The sequence below is a fragment of the Ursus maritimus genome (genome assembly GCF_017311325.1).
Source record: "Ursus maritimus isolate PB19 chromosome X unlocalized genomic scaffold, ASM1731132v1 scaffold_X1, whole genome shotgun sequence".
Classification (NCBI taxonomy): Eukaryota; Metazoa; Chordata; class Mammalia; order Carnivora; family Ursidae; genus Ursus; species Ursus maritimus.
In genome coordinates this window covers 78,627,914-78,653,699 of record NW_024423319.1, presented here as the reverse complement: position 1 = coordinate 78,653,699, position 25,786 = coordinate 78,627,914, and the positions used below count along the sequence as shown (strand labels likewise).

Below are 25,786 nucleotides of genomic sequence, written 5' to 3'. Positions count from 1 at the left end.
TTAAAAGATGCTCATCATCACAGAAACGCAAATCAAAACTACAATGAGCTATCACCTCACGCTTGTTGGAATGGCTAAAATCAACAACACAAGAAAAAACAGTTGTTGATGAGGATGTGGAAAAAAAGGAACCTTCATGCACTATTGCTTGGAATGCAAACTGGTGTAGCCACTGTGGAAAACACTATGGAGGTTCCTCAAAAAGTTCAAAATAGAACTACCCCATGATCCAGTAATCACACTACTGGGTATTTACATAAAGAATACATAAACACTAATTCAAAGGGATATATACACCCCTATGTTAACAGCAGCACTATTTACAATAACCAAGATATGGAAGCAACTCAAGTGTCCATCAATTGATGAATGTATAAAGAAGATGTGGGGTGTGTGTGTGTGTGTGTGTGTGTGTGTGTGTGTATAATGAAATATTATTCAGCCATAAAAAAGAATGAAATCTTGTCATTTGCAACAAAATGGATGGTGCTCAAAAGTGTAATGCTAAGTGCAATAAGTGAGAGAAAGACAAATACCATAAGATTTTACTCATATGTGGTATTTAAGAAACAAAACAAATGAAAAATTGAAAAAAAAGAGAGAGAGAGAGAAACCAAGAAACAGACTATAGAGAACAAACTGATGTTTACCACAGGGGAGGTATATGGGGGATGGGTGAAATAGATGATATGGATTAAAGCTTACCCTTATCATGATGAGCACTAAGTAATGTACACAACTGTTGAGTAACTATATTGTACACCTGAAACTAATATAACACTGTCTGTTAACTACACCAGAATTAAAATTAAAAACTTAATAAAATTGGGGCGCCTGGGTGGCACAGCGGTTAAGCGTCTGCCTTCGGCTCAGGGCGTGATCCCGGCGTTATGGGATCGAGCCCCACATCAGGCTCCTCTGCTATGAGCCTGCTTCTTCCTCTCCCACTCCCCCTGCTTGTGTTCCCTCTCTCGCTGGCTGTCTCTATCTCTGTCAAATAATAAACAAAATCTTTAAAAAAAAAAAACTTAATAAAATTAACATATATGTGTGTATGTGTGTACATGTATGTGTGTTCAGGAAAAGAAAAAGGAAGAATACAAAATTATATGTATAGGTTTAAGCATCCATCCAAAACGTATACCACATTGGTTAGAAATATCAGCTTTAAAGTCTGAACTGGATTCAGATCTGACTATCACTTGCTAATTCAATGACCGTAGGCAAATTACTTTACCTCTCTAATTTTCAGCATCTTCATTTGTAAAGATGAGTATACTGACATCTATCAGACAGGGTTACTGAAGGATTAAATGATAAAACAAATGCATAACATTTGGGGTGTCTACCACAAAAGAATATAATAAATTTGCTACTATTACTAGTACTGTTACAACCTTAATAATGTAAAATACTACATATACATAGAGGAAAAAAAGATGAAAACTAAAACATTAATAGGAACTATCTCTGACAGGTGGTAAAAGTGATTTTTATTTTCTTCCTAATATTTGATCTATATTTCCTAGTACGTATTTTTAACAGAAAAAAAATTTAATGAAAGAGACGTTACCATTTCACAATGCTCTACACTCATGTCTGAAGCAACATGGCCCCAACCTGTCAACACAGACCTCTACACACTTAACCAATAATATTTACACACTGACCTGAAGGACAGTAAGTTGGAATTTAGTCCCCTTCTCTGGTCGAGGACAGGAAGCTCTTCTTTGTTTGATCCGATCTTGTTTGCCATTTCCACATGGGTTATCAGGGGTATTGATGTTTTCCTTCACAGCTGCCATATCAGGATTCAAACTAGTTATTAGGAAAAAAAGCAAAAGCAAGTCCTATTCAATTTCTCAGAGAAAACATTATTCCATGATTCTCAAAGCCCAGTATTTAACCCAAATTAGAATTAACATCTGAAATTCTATGATGTCTAGAATAATTCCATTATGATGGTAAAATTCTAGAAAAATTCCAATTATAAAATAAGACGGAATGAGTTTAAAGAAAATAAATTAGAAATATAATGTCAGAGAATATACAAAAAGCAAACTGTACACTTTAAACTGGTTAACTTAATGGTATGTGAATTATATCTCAATAAAGATGTTTTTCAAAGTTATGAAAAACTGAGGTAATATGTATTTATCTGGCAATCACCTGACAGTAGTGGGACTGAAAGAAAAACACTGTCATTGATGGACCTCTGTGGAACCTTTAATCAGAGGATGCTCTTGATCAATTTTATCTTGTTTGTTTTTGGGTATATTATTAATGTGTTCAAATAAAACTTCTAACAAACAATTTTCACTCAAAATATACCTGTTTATGTGTTGAACTCAAAAGGGCATAAACAGACCGAGTAGGAGAGACAGGAACAGGGTAGGAGAAAGAATAAAAAATGAAAATACGATTTAAAAAAATGTGGTAGTGGTTTGTTGGAAAATGGTGGCAGAGTAGGAGGACCCTACGCTCACCTGTCCCATAAATACAACCAGATAACTACCAAATCATCCAAAATACATCAGATATTGACCCGAAGACTGGAAGAACAACTACACAACTAAAGGTAGGGAAGAGGCCACACTGAAGAAGGTAAAAGTGTGGAGACGTGTTTGGGGAGAGAATCAGATTGTGGCCACTGGGGTGGGAAGGAAGCAGTGGTCACAGAAAATGGTTAGACAGACTAACACACAGGGGAGTGCATGGGAAAACAAATCCCCATACCAACTGGTTTGGAAAGCAAGAGGGGCCAAATTTCAGACTTCAGCAACCAGTGGGGCATAAAGTCTGGAGTTTTAAGGTCACTGGGCTTGACTGGGATACAGCCCAGAGGACATTGTGCTACTTTTGCAGAACAGGCAGACAAACAACCTGTGAGTATACAGTGTGGCAACAGTGATATGAAGAGCACCTGGGGTACACAGTGGGGAGGTTATTTGCTCATTTCAGACCATATCCCAGAGAGGCAGTGTTCAGGGAGAGAAACCTCCGGGAAGAAAAGAACTAGGCGGAGCCAATTCCTCCCCCTGACCCTAAGTATAAGCACAAGGCCACCACAGGAACCAGCACAATGTTGACAATCCCGACCTGACATGCTTACACCAAGCCCTGCCTCTCCCACATGCTAATGGAACTTCTGTTTCCAGTCTCCATTGCCACTATCCCACCTTGGTGGGCCCCTCCCCCCCAGAAGACTGGCCCAAAACCCTGCTCACACAATGCTTCCTTACTCAGGAGTTTTGCAGAGCCTTAGTTATAGCGGTGGTGAGAACAGGTCTCATTTCACAAACGGACCAGGGCACACCTAGTTAAAACATGCCACATTCAGGCAAAGGAGCAAATACTGCCCACAACACACAAACAGAGCCTCTGCAAACAACTGGCCTGAAAGATAAAGTGGCTAGGACAAAATAAGAGCATACACAGCACACACTGGAGACACTCCTGTAAGCACCAGGCCCTGGGGAATAAGGGACACTCCTGGGGAAGGCACTACGGGACCTCTTCATCATAAGGCCATTACCCTCAAGAATAGAAGATGCAGCTGACTTTCCTAAAACAGAGAAACAAAACAGGCACAGAAATATAGGTAAAATGAGAAGACAGAGAAATTTATCCCAAATGAAAGAACAGGACAAGGCCACGGCCAGAAATCTAAGCAAAACAGAAATACATAACATGCCTGATGGAGAGTTTAAAGTAATGATCACAAACATACTCATTGGACTTGAGAAAAGAATGGAGGACATCAGTGAGACCCTTAACACAGAGATAAGGAATAACATAGCAGTGATAAAGGGCTCAATATATGAAATGAGAAGCACACCTGATGGGATGAAGAGCAGGATGGAAGAAGTAGAGGAACAAATTAGTGACCTAGAAGACAGAATATGTAAAGGCATCAAGTTGAACAAGAGAGAAAAAAGAATTATGAGAAATGAAAATAGACTTAGGGAACACAGTGACTCCACCAAATGTAATAACATTCATATTATAGGAGTCCTAGAAGAAGAGAGAGGAAAGGGGGTAGAAAATTTACTGGAAGAAGTAATAGCTGAAAACTTCCCTAATCTGGGGAAGGTAACAGATACCCAGATCCAGGAGGCATGAGAACACCCAACAAAATCAACAAAAGGAGATCCATACCAAGATATATTTTCATTAAATTGGCAAAAAAAAAAAAATAGTGATGAAGAAAAAAATTTAAGGGGCACCTGAGTGGTTCAGTTGGTTAAGTGTCTGCCTTCAGCTCAAGTCATGATCCCGGGGTCCTGGGATTGAGCCCCTCATCGGGCTCCCTTCTCCATCTCCCTCTGCAGTGCCCCCTGCTTCTGTTCTCTTTCCCTCCCTCTATCAAATAAATAAATAAATAAATAAAATCTTAAAAAATTTTTAAAGACAAGGCAAAAGAAGATAGTAACATAAAAGAGAAACCTCAAAAGGATAGCAGGGGATTTTTCAGCAGAAGCTTTAAAAGCCAGAGGGGAGTGGCATGACAGGTTCAAAGTGCTGAATGAGAAAAATCTGCAGCCAAGAATACTCCATCCACCAAGGCTACCATTCAGAAAAGAAGGAGAGACAAAGAGTTACCTGGACAAATAAAAACTAAAGGAGTTCATGACCACTAAACCAGCTCTGTAAAAAAATATTAAAGGGGACTCTTTGAGTGGAAAGGAGAGACCAAAAGTGAAAGTATAAAGGTAGGAAACTGAAGCAGTAAAAATTAATATTTCTGTAAAAATTCAGGCAAGGTATTCACAAAATAAATGGAAAACATGTAAAATATGCAAATATGTGAAATATGACAAAATATACCTAAAATGTGGGGAGGAGAAGAGTAAAGAATGGGTCCAAACTTAAACGACCATCAAATTAATATAGACTGCTACATGCAGATGTCATACACAAACCTAATAGTAACCATATATCAAAAACCACTAATAAATATGTAAAGAACAAAGAGAAAAAATCCAAATATATCAATAAGGAAAATAACCAAATGATGAAAGAGATAAAAACAATAAAGGATCAGAGGAAATCTTCAGAAACAACCACAAAACAAAGAATAAAATGACAATACATTTTCAATAATTACTTCGAAGGTAAATGGACTCAATGCTCCTATCAAAAGTCATAGGGGCACAGAATGGATAAAAAAAAATAAGACCCATCTATATGCAGCCTACAAGAGACTCATTTTAGACCTAAAGACATAAACAGATTGAAAATGAGGGAGTGGAGAAATGTCTATCATGAAAATGGATGTCAACAGAAAGATGGAGGAGCAATACTTACATCAGAGAAAACAGACTTTAAAACAAAGACTAACAAGAGAAAAAGGAGAACAATATATAATCATAAAGGGGATCTCCAACCAGAAGATACAACAATTATAAATATCTACACACCCAACATATGAGCAAAAAAGACAGTTAATAACCAATATAAATAATCAATAATCATACAATAGTTGGGTACTTTAACACCCAACTTACAGCAATGGGCTGATCATCTAAACAGAACACCGGGGCACCTGGGTGGCTCAGTCAGTTAAGCGTCTGCCTTTGGCTCAGGTCATAGTTTCACGGCCCTGAGATATAGCCCTGTGTAGGGCTCCCTGCTCGGTAGGGAGTCTGCTTTTCCCTCTCCCTCTGTCCCTCCCCACTGCTCATGCTTGCTCTCTCTCACTTCTCAATCTCTCAAATAAATAAAATATTTTTTTTAAAAAGAACATCAAAAAGGGAACAATGGCTTTGAATGACACTGGAACAGATGGATTTAACACATATATTCAGAACATTCCATCCCAAAACGGCAGAATACGCGTTCAAGTGCACACTGAACAACCTACAGAATAGATCACATATTAGCTCTCAAAACAAGCTACAACAAATTCAAGAAGACTGAAGTCATACATCACATCTTTTCTGACCATAACGCTATGAAACTAGAAGTCAACCACAAGAAAAAATCTGGAAAGACCACAAATATATGCAGGTTAAATAACACGCAACTAGTCAATGAATGGCTCCACCAGGATATAAAAGAAGAAATAAAAAAGTACATAGAAACAAATGAAAATGAAAACACAATGGTTTTGTGTTTTCACACAAAAGCTGTTCTAACATGGAAGTTTATAGCAATACAGGCGTACCTCAACAAGCAAGAAAACTCTGAAATAAACAACCAGATCTTGCATCTAAAGAAGCTAGAGAAAACAACAAACAAAACATTGAGCCAGCAGAGGGAAGGAAAGAATAAAGATTAGAGCAGAAATAAATGATATAGAAACTAAAAAAAAAAAAAAAGAACAGATCAACAAAACCAGAAGCTGTTTCTTTGGAAAAAATTAATAAAATTGATAAACCTCTAGCCAGACTTAGCAAAAGGAAAAGAGAAAGGACCCAAATAAACAAATTCACAAATGAGAGAGGAGAAATAATCAACATCACAGAAATATGAACAACTATAGGAGAATAAATATTATGAAAAACTATATGCAACAAATTGGACAACCTAGAAGAAATTAATAAATTCACAGAATCATATAAACTCCTGAAACTGAAACAGGAAGAAATAGAAAATTTGGAAAAACTGATAACCAGCAAAGAACTTGAGTCAGTAATCAAAAAACTCCCAACAAACAAAAGTCCAGGACCAGATGGCTTCACAGGCAAATTCTACCAAACATGTAAGGAAGAGTTAATACTTGTTCTTCTCAAACTGTTCCAAAAAATAGAAAAGGAAAGAAAACTTCCAAATTCATTCAGGCCAGCATTATCCTGATACCAAAACCAGATAAAGACACCACTAAAAAACAGAACCACAGGGCAATATCCTTTATCCTTGATGAATAAAGATGCAAAAGTCCTCAACAAAACACTAGCAAATTGAATCTAACAGTATATTAAAAAAATCATTCACCACAATCAAGCGGGATTTACTCCTGGATTGTAAGGGTGGTTTAATATTTGCAGATCAATCAACATATTACATCACATCAATAAGAGAAAGAATAAGAACCACATGATCCTTTCAATAGATGCAGAAAAAGCATTTGACATAGTACAACATCCATTTACGATAAAAACCCTCAATGAAATAGGTTTAGAGGAAACATACCTCAACCTAATAAAGGCCATCTATGTAAAACCCACAGGTAACATCATACTTAATGAGGAAAAACTGAGAGTGTTCTCCTAAGGTCAGCAGCAAGTCAAGGATGTCCACTCTTCCACTTTTATTCAAGATAGTACTGGAAGTCAAGCCACAGCAATCAGACAACAACAAAAAAATAAAAGCTATCCAAATTGGTAGGAAGAAGTAAAACTTTCACTATCTGCAGATGACATGATATTGTATATAGAAAACCCAAATGACTACCATAAAACTGCTAGAACTGATAAAGAAATTCAGTAAAGTTGCAGGATACAAAATCAATATACAGATATCTGTTGCATTTCTTTCTTCTTTAAAGATTTATTTATTTGAGAGAGAGAGAGAGAGAGAGAGACAGCACAAGTCAAGGGAGGGGCAGAGGGAGAGGGAGAGAGAAGATCTTAAGCACGCTCAATGTGGGGCTCGATACCAGGTCCATGAGATCATGACCTGAGCGAAATCAAGAGTTAAGACACCTAACCAACTCAGCCCCCCGGGCGCCTCAGATATCTGTTGCATTTCTATACACCAATAATGTAGCAGCAGAAAGAGAAATTAAGAAACCAATCCCATTTACAGTTGTACCAAAAATAGTAAGATACATAGGAATAAACCTAACCAAAGAGGTAAAAGTTCTGTACTCTGAAAACTATAAAACAGTGATGAAAAAACTGAAGATGACACAAAGAAATGGAAAGAGATTCCATACTGATAGATTAGAACAAATACTGTTAAAATGCCTATACTACAAAAAGCACTCTGCAAATTCAATGCAATCCCTATCAAAATACCAACAATTTTTTTCAAAGAACTAGAACAAATGATCCTAAAATTTCTATGAAACCATGAAAGACCCTGAATAGACAAAGCAATCTTGAAAAAGAAAAGCAAAGCTGGAGGCATCACAATTCTGGACTTCACATTATATTACAAAGCTGTAGTGATCAAAACAGTACTGGCACAAAAATAAACACATAGATCAATAGAACAGAATTTCAGAAATAAACCCACAATTATAGGCCAATTAATCTCTGACAAAGCAGGAAAGAATATCCAGTGGGAAAAAGAAATTCAACAACTGATGTTGGCAAAACTGGACAACAACATACAAAACAATGAAACTGGACCACTTTTTTTTATTTCTTTTATAATAATTTTTTACTATATTATGTTAGTCAAAATACAGTACATTCCTAGTTTTTGATGTAAAGTTCCATGATTCATTACTTGCGTATAACACCCAGTGCACCATGCAATACGTGCCCTCCTTAATACCCATCACCGGCCTATCCCATTCCCCCACCCACCCCCCTGAAGCCCTCAGTTTGTTTCCCAGAGTCCATAGTCTCTCATGATTCATTCCCCCTTCTGTTTACCCCCCTTTCTTCTCCTACCAATCTTCCTACTTCTTATGTTCCATAAATGAGTGAAACCATATGATAATTGTCTTTCTCTGCTTGACTTATTTCGCTTAGCATTATCTCCTCCAGTCCCGTCCATGTTGCTGCAAATGTTGAGAAATCATTCTTTTTGATGGCTTAGTAATATTCCATTGTATATATGGACCACATCTTCTTAATCCAGTCTCTTACACCATACACAACAATAAATTCAAAACGGATGAAAGAACTAAATGGGAGACCTGAAATCATAAAAAGCCTAGAAGAGAACACAGGCAGTAACTTCTTTGACCTTGGCCACAGCAACTTCTTTCTAGATATGTCTCCTGAGGCAAGGGAAACAAAAGCAAAAATAAACTACTGGGACTACATGAAAATAAAAAGCTTCTCTATAGCCAAGGAAATAATAAAACTGAAAGGTAACCTACTGAATGGGATAAGATTTTTGCAAATGACATATTTGATAAAGACTTAGTACCCAAAATATATAAAGAACTTATAAAACTCAACACCCAAAAAACAATCCAATTTAAAAATGGATAAAGAAATGAACAGACATTTCTCCAAAGAAGACATCCGATGGCCAGCAGACACATGAAAAGATATTCACCATCACTTATCATCAGAGAAATGTAATCAAATCTACAATAAAATATCACTTCATACCTGTTGGAATGGCTAAAATCAACAACACAAGAATCAACAGATATTGGCAAGGGTGCAGAGAAAGGGAACCCTCTTGCAATGTTGGTGGGAAAATAGTATGGCAGTTCCTCAAAAAGTTAAAAATAGAACTACCCTATGATCCAGCAATTGCACTACTGGGGTTTACCCAAGGAATGCAAAAACACTAATTCAAAAAGATACATGCACCCCTATGTTTATAGCAGCACTATTTACAATAGTCAAATTATGGAAGCAGCCCAAGTGTCCATCAATTATTGAATGGATAAAGATTTGGTGTATATATATATACAATGGAATATTATTCAGCCATAAATAAGAATGGAATCTTTTCATTCGAAATGACATGGATGGAGGTATAAAGTATAATGCTAAGTGAAGTAAGAAAAAGAAAGACAAATAACATAACTTTACTCATATGTGGAATTTAAGAAACAAAACAAATGAGCAAAGGGACAAAAACACAGAGGAGAGAGACAGACAAATGAAGAAACAAACTCATCATTATAGAGAACAAAGTGTTACCAGACGAAGGTGGGTGGGGGGAATCAGTTAAAAATGTAATGCAGATTAAGCTGTACACTTCTCATAGTGAGTACTGGGAATTGTCTGGAATTGTTGAATAACTATGTTATACACCTGAAACTAATAAAACACTGAATGTTAAAAAAAATCAAAAATAAAAAAAACTTATATTTAAAGGAAAAAGGGAAATGTGGTATATACATGTTTATACATACACATACGTAAACACACACACACAAAGGAATAGTATTCAGCCACAAAAAAGAATGGAGTCTTGCTATTTTCAATAGCATGAACAGACCCTCAGGATATTATTTTCCTCTTTATATTTCTCATGCTAAGTGAAATAAGATGGAAAGAGAAAGAAAAATATCATATGATTTCACTTATATATGGAATTAAAAAAAAACAGACTCCTCGGGGCGCCTGGGTGGCTCAGTCGTTGGGCGTCTGCCTTCGGCTCAGGGTGTGATCCCAGACTCCTGGGATCAAGCCCCACATTGGGCTCCCTGCTCTGCTGGGAGCCTGCTTCTTCCTCTCCCACTCCCCCTGCTTGTGTTCCTCTCTCGCTGGCTGTCTCTCTCTATGCCAAATAGATAAATAAAATCTTTAAAAGAAAAAAACAGACTCCTATACACAGAGAACAGATTAATGATTAATTAATCATTGCCACAGGTTGCCAGAGGTGGGAAATGGGTTGAGCAATTGGGTGATGGGAAAGATAAAAGCTTCCTGTTATAAAATAAGTAATTCCTGGGATATCATGTACATTATGGTGACTATAGTTAATAATATTGTATATTTCAAAGTTGCTAAGAGATTAGATCTTAAAAGTTCTCATCACAAGAAAATAATTCTATAACTATGTATGGTGATAGATGTTCACTACACTTATTGTGGTGATCATTTTGCGATACATGCAAATATCAAATCATGTCGTACATTTGAAGCTAATGTAAGTTTGTATGTCAGTTACACCTCAATAAAGGAAATAATAAAACTACAATTCTGGTTAAAAAATAAAAATGAATAATATTAAAATGGTTCAATGTGATTAATTTTAACTAGTTATGTTTTACAGGTTCACATCAATATGATTATGAAAGGGCAGCTAAACCTTCAGTTTATCTGTGTCAGGGCATTTTTCAGCTTTTTTCTTTAATAAGTTTGTAGATATTTCAATAAATATAAAATTTCCAATAAACACATTTAAAAATTAAATAAGATGTTAGCACCAAACACATCTTTTAAATTAATTTTTAGGTAAAGTCCTTTCTCCTAGAAACTACTCCTGGAATATCTGTATAAAGATATGAAAGAAGATATAAAAATAACTCCTAAAATTTTTCCTATGTCTCTGTGAAAAAAATTTGTATAAATACATGTGGTGGAAGGGGGTACTTGGGTGGCTGCGTCAGTTAAGTGTCTGACCCTTGGTTTTACTCAGGTCATGATCTCAGGGTCCTGGGTTCAAGCCCCACGTAGGGCTCTAATTTCAGTGGGAAGTCTGCCTGAGGATTCTCTCTCTCCCTCCATCTGCTCCTCCCCCCACTCACTCTCTCTCTCTAATAAGTAAATAAATCTTTAAAAAAACAAGTGGTGGAAGAAGATACATTAATGCTGCTCTTAGTTTTTTAATATACAAAGAAATAACAGTAACAACACTTTCAAAAGATAAAAGGCACATAATTCTAGTCAGTGGGACTACATCATTGACATTTCAAAGTAATCTTGAAACACCAGTTCAGGGTTTGGGACAAAATGGCAAAAATTCAATTCTCTCTCTTTTCTTCCTACCTCTTAAGTCCAACTAAATAATGTGGAAATAATAGAGTAGACAATCACAGCTGGATACTGAAGAATGACAATATGAAGGTGGACTGGCTAGGGACTCCCAGGACTCAAGGAAAAACAAAGCAGTTTGGCATCTTCCAATTACCCACCCAGTGACAAGATAGTCCAGGCTCAGTGTCTCCTGACTCTCAGCTCAAACACAAAGGCAGCACAAGTCCAGTGGTCTCCTGACCTCCAACTCAGCAGAAGGTAGTTCACGTGGGCCCTTTCCTCCCCTAGTAACGTTGAAGGGAGCTCCACCAGTAGCATGTGGCCTGGAGTTCTGGCCTGGGGCAGCAGCAATGGACCCCAGTGGTGTCAGGTGAACCAAGCAGACAGAATTAGTACTACAAGGACTCTGAAAACTAAATTGTCATTAGAACCACAGCCCACAAAAGTAGATCAGAACGTATGCATCTAACTAGGGTAACTGCCTGCTAAAATAGAGTATTTAAATATGATCCAGAGTCTCCCAAAATAATATCCCAAATGTCCAGAAGACAAATGAAAATTCCTTGCCATACCAAAAGCCACAGAAAATCACAATTTGAATGCAAAAAGACAATCAAGAGATGCCAACATTGGATGAATCAGATATTTGATTTATCTGACAAGGATTTTATTTTTTAAAAGATTTATTTATTTGTCAGAGAGAGAGAGCACAAGCAGGGGGAGCAGCAGGCAGAGGGAAAAGAAGGCTCCCCACTGAGCAAGGAGCCTGATGCAGGGCTCGATCCCAAGACCCTGTGATCATGACTTGAGCTGAAGGCAGGTGCTTAACCAACTAGCCACCCAGGCATCCCTATCTGATAAGGATTTTAAAGCAGCCGTCATCAAAATGCTTCAAAAAACCAATTATAAATACTCTTGAAGCAGATGCAAAAACAGAAAATCTTAGAAATAATGGAAATTATAAAAATAAAGCACAATCACAGGAAGTGACATCACCAAGATGGCAACAGAGGTTGTTTCTGACTTTGCTCACAAGAACAATAACTATTCAAGAACAAGACACCACTGAAAGAATCCTAGAACATGGGGGTGTGGCTGAAGCACCCCTCTACACCACAGACACCAAGTCAGACTGGATTAGAAAGGTAAGAGAAGGGGCGTCTGGGTGGCTCAGTCAGTTAAGCGTCCGACTCTTGATTTCAGCTCAGGTCATGATCTCAGGGTCATGAGATCAAGCCCCAAGTCGGGCTCTGTGCTGGGCGTGGAGCCTGCTTAAGATTTTTCTCTCCCTCTCCTTCTGCCCCTACCTCCTGCTCATGCTCACACACACTCTCTCTCTTTTTCTCCCCCCTCTAACAAAAAGAAGAAGGGTAGGAGAAGTGGCTATACATTGGCCACACTGCCTCTACCCCAGGCCAGCACAGCACCTGAGCCTCCAGTACCTCCAGTGGGAAAAGAGAACCTGGAGGGGAAAACCAGCCCTCACTCAGCATTGTGGGTTACTTTGTGGGAGCCCCTATTTTATCTCGTACCACAGGAATCGCAGGAGAATCTACAGGGCTCAAGCACTGGGAATATGAGTGTGACAAGGAAGGAGGGAAGGAAGGGCTTGCAACAGGCCTACAGATCATGGCAGACCAAATTCATACATGCAGTGCCCAAGTAGTAAACCCAACGAGCAGTTTTGCTCATCCACAGAACCAAGTTGGGGGCATATTCTGACTAGTAAGATATCATTGTCATTTTATGTGCATTACCCTAATGACTAGTGATATTGAACATCTTTTACATACCTGTTAACCTTTTGTCTATCTTGTTTGGAGGAATGTCTATTTGGGTCCTTTGCCCATTTGTTAATTGGGTTATTTGTTTTCTTGCTATTGAGTTATAGGAGTTCATTATATATTCTGGATATTAAACTGTTAACAGATATATAGTCTGCAAGTATTTTTCCCATTCCATAGGTTTTCTTTTCACTTTGCTAATGGTTTCTTTTGTTGCAAAGAAGTCTTTTAGTTTGACGTGGTCCCACTTGTTTATTTTTTATTCTGTTCCTTGTGTTTTAGGTGTCATATCCAAGAAATTATTATCAAGACCCATGTCTAGGAGCTTTATTCCTGTGGTTTCTTCTAGGAGTTTCATGGTTTCAGGTCTCCTTAATCCATTTCAAGTTAACTTTTGTGAGTGGTGTAAGATATGGCTCCAGTTTCATTCTTCTACATGTAAATGTCCAATTACCCCAGCTCCATTTATTGAAAAGACTGTCTCTTCTCCACTAAGTATTCTTGGCTCCCTTGTGAAATATTAGTTGACTTGTATATGCTTGGGTTTATTTCTGGGCTCTTGATTGTGCTCCACTGGTCTATTTGTCTGATTTTATGCCTGTATGATACTGCTTTGATGACTATAACTTCATGGTATAGCTTGAAATCAGGAAGTGTGATGTCTCCTGTTTTGTTTTTCTTGCTCAGGATTTCTTTGGCTATTTGGGGTCTTTTGTAGTTCTATATACATTTAGAAGTGCTTCTTCTACCTATGTGATAAATGGCACTGGAATCTTGATAGAGATTTCATTGAATCTATAGATGGCTTTCAGTAGTACTGACATTTTAACATTGAATGCTTCTAAGCCACGAACACAGAATACCTACTCATTTATTTGTTTTCCTTCATTTCTTTCACCCATGTCTTATGGTTTTCAGAGTAGAAATCTTTCCCTTCTTTGGTTAAATTTATTCCTTAAGTATTTTGTTGTTTTGGATACTATTGTAAATGATATTGATACCTTTTATCTCTTTTCTTGCCTGATTGCTCTACCTAGGATTTTTAATATTATGTTGAATAAGAGTGGTGAGAGTGGGTACCCTTGTCTTGTTCCTGATATTAGAAAAAAAGCTTTCAACCTTTCACCATTAAGATGCTAGATGTGGATTTATCATACATGGCCTTTATTATATTGAGATATGTTCCTTCTATGTCTAATTTCTTAAGAGTTTTTACCATGAATGTTTAATTATGTCAAATGCACTTTCTGCATCTACTGAGATGATCATATGATTCTTTTATTTCATTCTGTTAATATGATCATATGATTCATTCTTTTAATCAAATCATTGATTGATTTGTATATGTTGAACCATCCTTGCATCCCAGGGATAAATCCTACTTGATTATAGTGTATGATCCTTTTAATGTGCTGTTGAATTCAGTTTGCTAGTATATTATTGAGCTTTTCTTGCATTTTCTTTTCTAGTAGTATCCTTTTCTGGTTTTGGTATCAGGATGATACCAGCCTGGTAAAATGAGTTTGGCAAGGTTCCCTCCTCTTCACTTCTATGAGTTTGAGAAGGATTAATGTTAATTCTTCCTTAAGTATTTGGTAAGAATCACCAGTGAAGCCATCTGGTCCTAGGCTTTAATTTTGTTGGGAAAGTTTTGATTACTGATTCAATCTCCTTAATAGTAATTGATCTATTCGGATTTTCTATTTCTTCCTGATTCAGTCTTGGTAAATTGTATGTTTCTAAGCATTTATCCACTTCTAGGTTGTACAGCTTGTTGGCATTTAGTTGTTCATCATAGCCTCTTATGATTCTTTGAATATCTGTGTTATCAGTTGTAATCCCTCCCTTTTCATTTATAATTTTGTTGATTTGGGTCCTTACACTTTTGTTCTTGCTTAGTCTAGCTAAGGGTTTGTCAATTTTGTTTATCTGTTCAAAGAACCAACTCTTAGATTGGTTAATCTGTTCTATTGTTTTTCTGTTCTCTATTTCTTTCTACTCTAATCATTATTTCTTCTGCTAACTTTGGGCTCAGTTTGTTCTTTTTCTAATTCCTTAATGCGCAGAGTTAAGTTGCTTACTTGGGATCTTTCCTGCTCCTTAATGTAGACATTTATTGCTATGAACTTCCCTTCTAGAAGTGCTTTTGCTGCATTCCACAAGTTCTGGTATGTTGTGTTTCCATTTTGTCTTAAGATTTTTTTTTTTAAGATTTTGTTTATTTATTTGAAAGAGAGCAAGAGAGTACGAGAGTGAGAGAGCATGACAGAGAGAGAGAGAGAGCACGCTCACAAGCCAGGGGGAGGGGCAGAGGGAGGAGAAGCAGACTCCTCCATGAGCAGGGAACCCAACACAGGGCTTGATCCCAGGACCCTGAGATCATGACCTGAGCCAAAGGTAGACACTTAACCAACTGAGCCACCCAGGCACCTCTGTCTCAAGAAATGGGTATGGGCAAACTGAGCTCTAGAAATATTGCCTCACATCTATTAGAATGACCATTATAAAAAAGACAAGATAACAAATGCTGGCAAAGATGTGGAGAAAAGAGAACTATTGTGCATTTATGGGACTGTAAATTGGTGCAGCCACTCTGGAAAACAGTATAAAGGATCATCAAAAAATTAGAAATAGAACTACCATATGATTCAGCAATTTGACTTCTGGGAATGTATCCCTAAAAAACAAAAACACTAACTCAAAAAGATACCTGCACTCCTGTGTTCATAGCCACATTCTTTACAATAGCCAAGACATGGAACATGGAAACAACCTGTCTATCGATGGATGAATGGATAAAGAAATTGTGGTGTGTGCACATGTACATGCACACACACACACACACACACACACACGAATATTATTCAGCCATAAGAAGGGAGGGGAAATCCTACCATTTGCAACATCATCAATGGACTTTGAAGGCATTATGCTAAGTGAAATAAGTCAGACAGAAAGACAAATACTGTATAATCTCCATTGTGGAATCTAAAAAAACAAAAACAAAAACAAAAAACCCACACAAATTCACAGAAAAAGAGATCAGATTTGTGGTTACTAGAGGTAGAGGGTGGGAGGAGGGAAAACTGGAAGATGGTGGTCAAAAGGTACAAACTTCCAGTTATAAGATAAATAAGTACTAGGGACGTAATATACAATACGACTCCTATAGTTAACACTGCTATGTGAGATATAGGAAAGTTGTTAAGAAAGGAAATCCTGTGAGTTCTCACCACAAGGAGAGATTTTTTTTCCTTCTTTTTTTTCTTTTCTTTTTATTATATTTATATGAGAAGATGGATGTTAGTCGAACCTATTGTGGTAATTATTTCACAGTGTATATGTAAATTAAACCATCATGGTGAATGCCTTAAACTTATACAGTGATGTACGCCCACTGTTTCTCAATAAAACTGGAAAAAAAGTACAATTGTAGAAACAAACTCATCGAATGGGCACAATAGCAGAATGAATAGGACAAAGGAAAGAATCAGTGAACTTGAAGAGAGAACAATAAAAATTATCCAATCTGAACACAGAGAAAAATATTAATTTCCAACTACCAAATAATAACACAATTTTATACCTGGTTATACTTTATTTCTTTAGATCAGCAGGACTTTTACTCTAAATTACACTATTCCTTCTTTCCTTTTTTAACACTTATAAGCTTTTCTTAAGAATAGAGTATTATAATAATGAGAACAAGAAAACGGTCAATAATTTAACATTCCATATGATCATTATTAACATAAAAAAGTAAAAATAATGCCTACTATTTTATTGAACATACATACAAATACAAGAATGAAGATGCTTCTCTAATCAAGATTCACTAAGCACCTATTAAGTGCAAATACTTCAAAATACTCCCACTGTTTTCATGGTATGAATTTGAAGATACTCACCTTCTAACTAAATCCGGTTTTAGAAGAGTTGCTTGTTCAATTCCAACTGCCTGGGATACAGGCTGTAAATAGTACAGAAATAAAACTTGTTATAACAACAAACTTCAAGCTAAAAATGCAATCTGCTTTTATTTCCAAAAACATGGTTGATACATTTCATATTTTGGTTACCTCATAAACTAGGTAGAATGTCTACGTTATTGAATGTTTGATGTTACTACCAGAGATAAAGAAAAATAAAATGTAGCAGTATTCATATTCATCGATATTTTTCTATACTTTTGTGTTATTTTTCAGCTTCCAGTCTGACTGTAAAACCAGTACTAAAAGGGAGAGTTGCCACCATTTCACAAACAAATAAATGATTCAAGCTTTAACTTGTGTGCTCTGGCTCTTTCTTGCTCTCTTTAAACTAAATTACTGACAACTATCCCTTTGAGGCATTAGTATCAGCAGCTGCAATACTGGCCCTCTAAGAAGGAAAATGCCAACCATGTTGGAAAACAATTTTAAACACTTATCTAATCTACCCTACATACTGCCACTGGTGACAGCACCGTGTCCTTAAAATGCAAATCTACCAAAATTGATCTCTTCCCTACCCAGTTTAAACCCTTTATGATGGTTCCTCATCTCTAAGGTTAAATTCCTTTGGATGGCAAAGTCCTTGATGAACTGGTCCCTGCCTCATTTTCAGAATCCTCTACTTGAAGCCACACTGAACTGCAGCTCCTCTGAATGAGTTGGGCTCTTCCATATACTGTGACTCTACTTACGTTTCTTCATCTTCCTGGACTATATCAACTCCTCCTCAGTCCTGTCCATTCTATGGACAGAACTCCTATACACAAGAAGCCTCTATTACAATAGAGTCCAGACAAACCAGCAAAACCACTTTGGGTACTACTTAATATATATATCTATATATATAGATATATATATATATATATTAAGTATATCTAGATATATCTAGATATATCTAGATATATCTTAGTTCACATCTTGTTTTCTAAACTATAAGGGATGAAAGTTTCCTGGAGAAACAACTGATTCCAACACTGGGACAAAGAAAGTACAAGATGAGGCTGGATCATCTTGTTATGCCAAAAGGTAAAGAACTGCTCAAAGAATGATGGGAACACATAAAAATATACAGGAGCCAGCTTAAGGGGGTTCCTACTGCCCAAATATGGGACAATTTGGGCATCAAGATAAATAATGATAGTAATTGAATATAACCCATTAAATAAGAATACATGAGTTCATACTGATACAAAGCTTTTACAGCACAAAGCCAACTAATAAATATAAGGAATGACAAAAACAGAAAATCATCAGATGATAAAACTAGTGGACAAAATTTACATAGTTTCAAAATATCTCCCCACAGATTACTTACTAATTACAAAAGAAAAAAAAGGTCACTTTATGGGAGAAAACTATATACAGCAGCCTCCACCTTAAGCGAAGGATTAAATTTAACCTCAGCAATAGCAGGAAAAACTGACATCACATGCCTCCTAATATGATACAATGTGCAAAGAACACCTCATCACTTACATGGTATTCCTGACAAAAATGCATGATCTGAATCAAGCAAAAGGAAATGTCAAACAAACTCAAACTGAAGGACATTCTTTTTTTTTCTTCATTTTTTTTAAGTAGGGCTCCATGTCCAGTGTGGACCCTAACGTGGGGCTTGAACTCACAACCCTGAGATCAAGACCTGAGCTGAGATCAAGAGCTGGAGACGAAACCAACTGAGCCACCAAGGTGTTCCAAACTGAAGGACAGTCTACAAAATAACCAACCTTGGGGTAGCTCAGTTGGTTAAGCGTCTGCCTTTGGCTCAGGTCATGATCCCAGGGTCCTGGGATGGAGTCCTGTACATGGCTTCCTGCTCTGCAGGGAGTCTGTTTCTCCCTCTGCCCTCCCCCTGCTCATTTTCTCTCTCTCTCTAATAAATAAATAAAATCTTTAAAAAAAAACCCAAAATAACCAAGCTTTATTCTTCAAAAAATAACAATGTTATGAAAGACAAAGAATGGCTGATTAAAGGAGACAAAAGAGACAACACAACTAAAGGCAATGCATGATCTTCAATTAGACCCTGGATCAAGGAAGGAAAATTGCCATAAAGGACATTATTGGGGCAATTGGTGAAATTTTAATGTGCACAACAGATTAAACAATAGTATGATATTCATATTAAATTCCTTGTCATTGTATTGTGGTTTAAAAAAATCTTCATTCTTATACTGAAATATTTAGGAGTCAACAGGCATCATGTCTACAACTAGTTCTTTCATGTTCCTGAGGGAAAATCATGTGGGCATAAATGGAGGGATGGATGGGTGAATGGATGGAGGATGGACGGAAAGAATCACCAACCAAGAAATCAATGCACCAACATTTGGGAATGCCTTTTATCATGTCCCTCTTTATATGTTTAATGTCTGATTCCAAGGACTCTGATTTATCTTTGTATTCTCAGTGCTTCTTACCACAGTGTCTGGCACATTTTAGGCTTCTAATAAATATTTTAAGATAGAAAGAAATAAGAAAGAAAACAGTGACATAAGAAGAAAGGCTCTGCCATAAAAATGTTCATGATTCAATATTACCATTCCCAGACATAAAGCCTATGGAAATAATACAAAGGGAAATAAAGTACATAACATAAAGTTTGTTTTATGGTAAATATTTAATAAATGGTAGATATCTCTGTGTTTTGATTGTGGTATTATATATAATAAAAACTGGCAGCAAGTTAGTTGTTCAGGAATAGGAGATGAGTTAGGTAAATATGAATATTTATTGCACTATCATGTGGCCGTTGAATACTGGAATTGTGAAGGCCAAGTAAAGGCAGGGAAAATTACTTACCAAAGAATGAAAAAAGTAGAAAATAAAACTGTACATATAAGTGCAACCACTTGCGCATGTGTTAAAAGCCTGGAATACTATAACAAATATTATAATCACTGCCATGTTAAGGAAATAGCATTCTAGGTGATTTCCCCCATTTTCCTACTTTTTACAATGTTACTACATACATTTTCTAATTTAAAACTCTGAAAGGATATCAAATACTAAGTGTATAGGAAAATAGGTATTTTCATAAACCAATGGTGGGATTGTAAACTGGTTACACCTTTCTGAAGGGTAACTTGACATCAACACACCAAGTCTTAAAAACATCTAGCATTGACATTTCTAGAAATTTACCCAAGGATATAATTAAGAGTGTATACAAATGAAATAATTAAGAGTATATACAAAGATTTAGCTATAAGAATGTTCCTCACAACATAGACTATAATCACAAAGCACAAAAAATTAGACACTTGTTTCCTTTACTTGTTCCATTAAATAAATAATGGTATATCCATAGTAAAGGATACTATGTAGCCCCTTAAAAATGTATTAAAACATATAAGATAACACTATAAGTGAAAAAAGATTATAAAAGAATACGTACACTATGGTTACATTAAAATCACATGTATGTATAAGCATATAAAATGGTCTGAAAGAATATACAAGATGTTAAATAAGCTTATCTATATTCATCTTGCTTTAGTAATTAAGAAAACAATAAATTCAGCCTTGTACAGATTTATCAACCCTCAAATCTGGTAATCACAGGGCAGGTCCCCATTATTTCAATACACAACACTATAGTCATTTTAAATAAAAGTAAAAGGCAGAAATTCATTAAATTTGAAAGACATCTACAAAAATAGCCCAGCATTTATTTGTAAATACTAGTTTTGAAACTCCTCAAAATATTATGAGAGAACTTGATTAGAAGCTATCATATAAAAAAGACAGATGAACCAATTACTAACCATGATTCTAAGGACACAAAGTAGCATTAATAATCCTGTTAATAATTACAAGTTGTTATAAAATATCATTCCAGACTATTGTCATAGTAAGTCTTGTTTCTCCTTACTTAATCCATAGGCTTTGCCTCCAGATTTATGCATCAAGACACCATGTCACTATTCCATCTTGCTGGGAATCAATATAATTCTTTTAAAATTTCTTTAATACAACCATTTGTTAAGCTGGATACATTTTGCTGAATCTTGTGTGTAAGAAAAAAAGAAATCTCATTGCCAAAATATTTGCTTTCAGTGTTTAAACAGTGATCATGTTAAAAAGCTAATTATCTAACCTACAATTAGAAGCTAATCTAATCTGTCCAGGAAGAAACCTCAGTATGGGTTGACTAGGTTGGAGGGGGAAAGGGAAGGCAGGAAATGATACTTTGTGCTTGTTTCTCAACTACCCCCCACTTTAAAATCCAAAGGAAGACAGGCACCAATCCCCTTTCTTAATGAGACCTTGATAATCTGGATGTCTGAGACCTTGATAACTTGCTAGCAAAGTTCAATAATATTGAAGTACCTCTGGACACATGCAGAATGAGGACAAGGCCAAAATGAGAAGCAAAACTAGGGTTGTATTCCATGGGCCATACCATCCCCTCCTCTCCATTTTGATATTTAAAACACTCTCTTATACTTGTTTCTAGATCTTTCTCACCCATGATGCTGTGAACTATTCAAGGACCACATCTGTAAAATTTATCACAATATTTCCAGCTCCTAACCAATACCTGAAATAGGAATAGATGCTCAATAATAGTTTTTCACTATTATGATAGTCTCATGTTATTATTTTTATTTTTATTATAGCAACAAACCAATCACTATTAAGCATTTCTTAACTGCTAAGCACGTCATATACATTATTTAACTAAATTCCACCTTTATGACAACTCTGAGCAGTAGGTATTGCTATACTCATTTTACAAATGAGCAAGCCAAAGCTATAAGTGATGGAAGCAAAAATTGAGTCAGTAAATGGAAATTAATGAATAGACAAATGATTCCAAAGAGTACTGAGGACCAAAGACCCCTTGTGCACACCACAGAGGCTTTTTTGTTAGTTTTCGTTGGTTGCTAACCCTCTTTCTCCTTTACTTACTTCATCATTACTTGCCCTCCTCCCACCAGTGATTCTCAGCCCTGGATACAGTTTTAATCTCAAGGAAAGGAGAAGAGGAGGGATAAAAGAAAAGGGAAACAAAAAACAAGAAAAGAAACATTTAAACATTCCATAAACTGCCTTATTGTACTCTCAATCCTACAAACCATGTCTCTCCTGTGATTTTTTTTTAACAACCACTATTTATTAAGCACTTACTACATGCCAGGCACTTCTTACATGTATCTCATCTAATCCTAATGAGCTTGCAAGATAGGCATTTTTCCTGACATGATAAAAATTTTCCAACATACAGAAAAGTTGAATATTTGTTCAGTGAAAACCTATATATCCACCACTCACAGTCTACACCACTTTACTATAATTGCATATCACATACGTATATCCATCAATCCATTTTACTTTTTACATTTGAAAGTAAGTTGCAAATGCAAGACAGGCATTTTAAAATGTCATTTGACAAATGAAAAGAATCAGAGCTAAAATAAATAACTTTCCTCAAATCATAGAGTAAATAATTCAAAGAGACATTGTTCAAACTCAGGTCTAACTAAAGATACAAACTGCTCAAGACTAATGTATGATGTATATACCTGTTTAACAGTGAAATTTTTATTTAATTTAAATAAATTATCACTGTGTATGTCCACTTACATATTTTTATAAAGAACCCTTCATCTATAAAGTCATTGCTTATCTAAGCCCAATTCCTGGCCAAGCCAAGATTCTGAATAATGAAATTTATGCTAAGAAATAACTTTTCCATAGCACAGTTCCATGGATAAACTCACATAATGACACCCAAGCTATTAAACAGGCAAGGATAAAAAGATGAAAACATATCAGCACACAAAGACTGACAGACACAAGTGACAGAAACTAGGAGGAAGATTCATTAACTATAAGGCAGGTAGAACTAGATAAAAGAAAAAAAAATTACCTGGGCTTTACTCCAGAGCCTCCCTAGGGAGTACCTCATGAAAGGGAACTAACTGAAAGTCAACTTATACCTCATACCTTCCCCCTATTATCTGTCCCCAGTTGAGTTATCAAGGGTCTGTACCAATCATGAAATTGATCAGACACTGCTCTTCTTGCAGCCCTCCAAGGTTTCTTTTTTTTTTTTAAGATTTTATTTATTTGTCAGAGGGAAAGAGAGAGAGACTGAGCAAGCAGTGGGAGGGGCAGGCAGAGGGAGAAGCAGGCTCCCTGCTGAGCAAGGAGCCTGATGCGGGACTCAGTCCCAGGACCCCAGGATCATGACCTGAGCCAAAGGAAGATGCTTAACCAACTGAGCCACCCAGGTGTCCCAGCCCTCCAAGCTTTCTACAGCTATTTGGAGAGAGCACCTAACCCTGTTTTTTTGGGTTTTAATGGAAGGAGTGAGAATGCGTATTGGAGATAAAAAGGAGAGGACTAACTGAGTCATTTGGCATTCTGGGAGGTAGAGGCCCTACAAGTAAAGCCAAATCAGCAAGGATGCAGAAAGGAAAAATTTTGGTAGCCATGCATGTTGAAGATGGCAGTCTTAATATATTTGACTATTACAAGCTTTAGAGAACACATTATGGGGGTAAAAGCAAACCACACCTTAGTATAGAACTATAGCAGATAAATGTCTACTAATATACAGTGTACATCTCCTTGTCCTTAAACTGTAGACCTGTGGAAGGATTTAATCATCATGCAAAAGGACAACAGAAGTCAAAGAAAATCTACATGAAGTCAGAGTTGGACAGGGGAGTCCAGATCCCAGAGGGCTTTCAGGCCATTGAATACCGTGCCTATTAGACAAATCTGGGGTACTTTAACTATCAAATAAATGATAGTATTATATCACAACCTATTAAATAATATAAGGCCCTATGAGTCCATACTCAAAATAAATAAATAAAGGAGAAGAGCCAACTAATAAATATAAAGAGGCATGATGAAATTAGAATATCATTAATAGATACTTACACTAGTGGGTCAAAGTTTTGATGATGAAAAGGATATTTACATAGTGTCAAACAGCTCCCTGCAAATAACTCATAAATTATTAAGGAAAAATGGCAACTTATAATGGAGAAGCCTGGCAGGCCCTACTTGAACCAAGTAATAAAAGTTAGTATCACCAATATTGGGACAAACTGGCATGCCTCCTAATGTGATGCCCTGAGCAGAACAGTATGTCACTTACATGGTATTCCTGCCAAAAATCCATGATTTGAAACAAATCATGAGACAACTTCAAACAAATACAAACTGAGGGATAGTCTACAAAAAACTGGCCCATGCTTTTCAAAACTGTCAAGAAAAACAAAGAAAGGCTGAAGAAATGTTTGAGATTAAATCAGACTAAAGAAAAAGACAAACAACCACCCCCAAAAAACCTTGATGAGACACTTCACAAAAGAAGATATTTGAGTCTCTAAGAATTACCTGAAAAGATGCACAACATTGTTACTATCAGAGAAATGCAAGTTAAAACCACAATATATACTACATTGCATCCACCAGAATGGCTAAAATTTAAAATACAGGTAATGCTAAGTGTTGATAAGGATGTAAAATAACTAGGACACTCATACATTGCTGGTAGGAATGTATTCTGACACAACTACTTGGAAAACTGTGTAATGTTACTTGGTATAGTTAAATATACCTTTTTCTTGTGACGCTGTAATCCCACTTCTACATATATACACAAGAGAAATGAGTGCATGTGTCCATAAATAAAACATACAGGAACATTAACAGCAGCTTTATTCATAAGAGTAAAAAACAGAACCAATCTTAATGTACTTCAACAGGCGAACTGATAACTGAACTGTGGCATATTCTAGAATGGAACAACTCACAGCAAAAAAATAAAACAAACTACCTATACATGCAACAATGTGGGTAGAACTCAGTGAACCTTCCAGGGAGCTAAAAATGTTCTCTATCTTCATTTGCATTTAATGAAGGAATACATATGTAAAAACTCATTAAACTGTATATTTAAGATTAGGGTAAAAACTCATTAAACTGTATATTTAAGATTAGGGTACTTTAATGTATATATGCCTTATATACTTCAATAAAAAGAAGAAATCTTTTTAAAAGCCTGTATGACCCAATTCTGATAAAATAAATACTGAAAAAATGTTTTGTATATGTGTATGTATAGAAAAATTTCTGGAAAATTTCAAAGGTTTCATTTCTGAGAGGTGAGATAACCAGTAATTTCAAAACTTTATACTTTTCTGTAATTTCTCAAAAGCATAAGAAGGAAAGTTTTTTTTAAGTTATTTTCAGAAATAAAACTTTCACTATTGGCAAATGACATATTACTATGTATAAAAAAACCCTAAAGACTCCACCAAAAACTACTAGAACTGATGAATGAATTCAGTAAAGTCAAAGGATACAAAATCAATGTGCAGAGATCTGTTGCGTTTCTATCACTAACAATGAAGCAGCAGAAAGAACACAATCCCATTTACAATTGCTCCAAAAATAAGACACCTAGGAATAAACCTAACCA

At 36.2% G+C, this 25,786-nt stretch overlaps 1 protein-coding gene across 2 annotated transcripts in view; it reads right to left on the bottom strand.

Moving 5' to 3' along the window:
* The window catches only part of WNK3 (WNK lysine deficient protein kinase 3), a 152,144-nt gene that overhangs the window by 39,496 nt on the left and 86,862 nt on the right, over positions 1 to 25,786 (bottom strand). For both annotated transcript variants that reach the window (XM_008710830.2, XM_008710831.2), the window contains exons 10-11: positions 17,257 to 17,318; positions 1,671 to 1,818 (exon numbers count right to left, since the gene is read on the bottom strand). In XM_008710830.2, the coding sequence (XP_008709052.2) occupies positions 1,671 to 1,818; positions 17,257 to 17,318 (210 nt within the window). The remainder of the gene's footprint in view (positions 1 to 1,670; positions 1,819 to 17,256; positions 17,319 to 25,786) is intronic.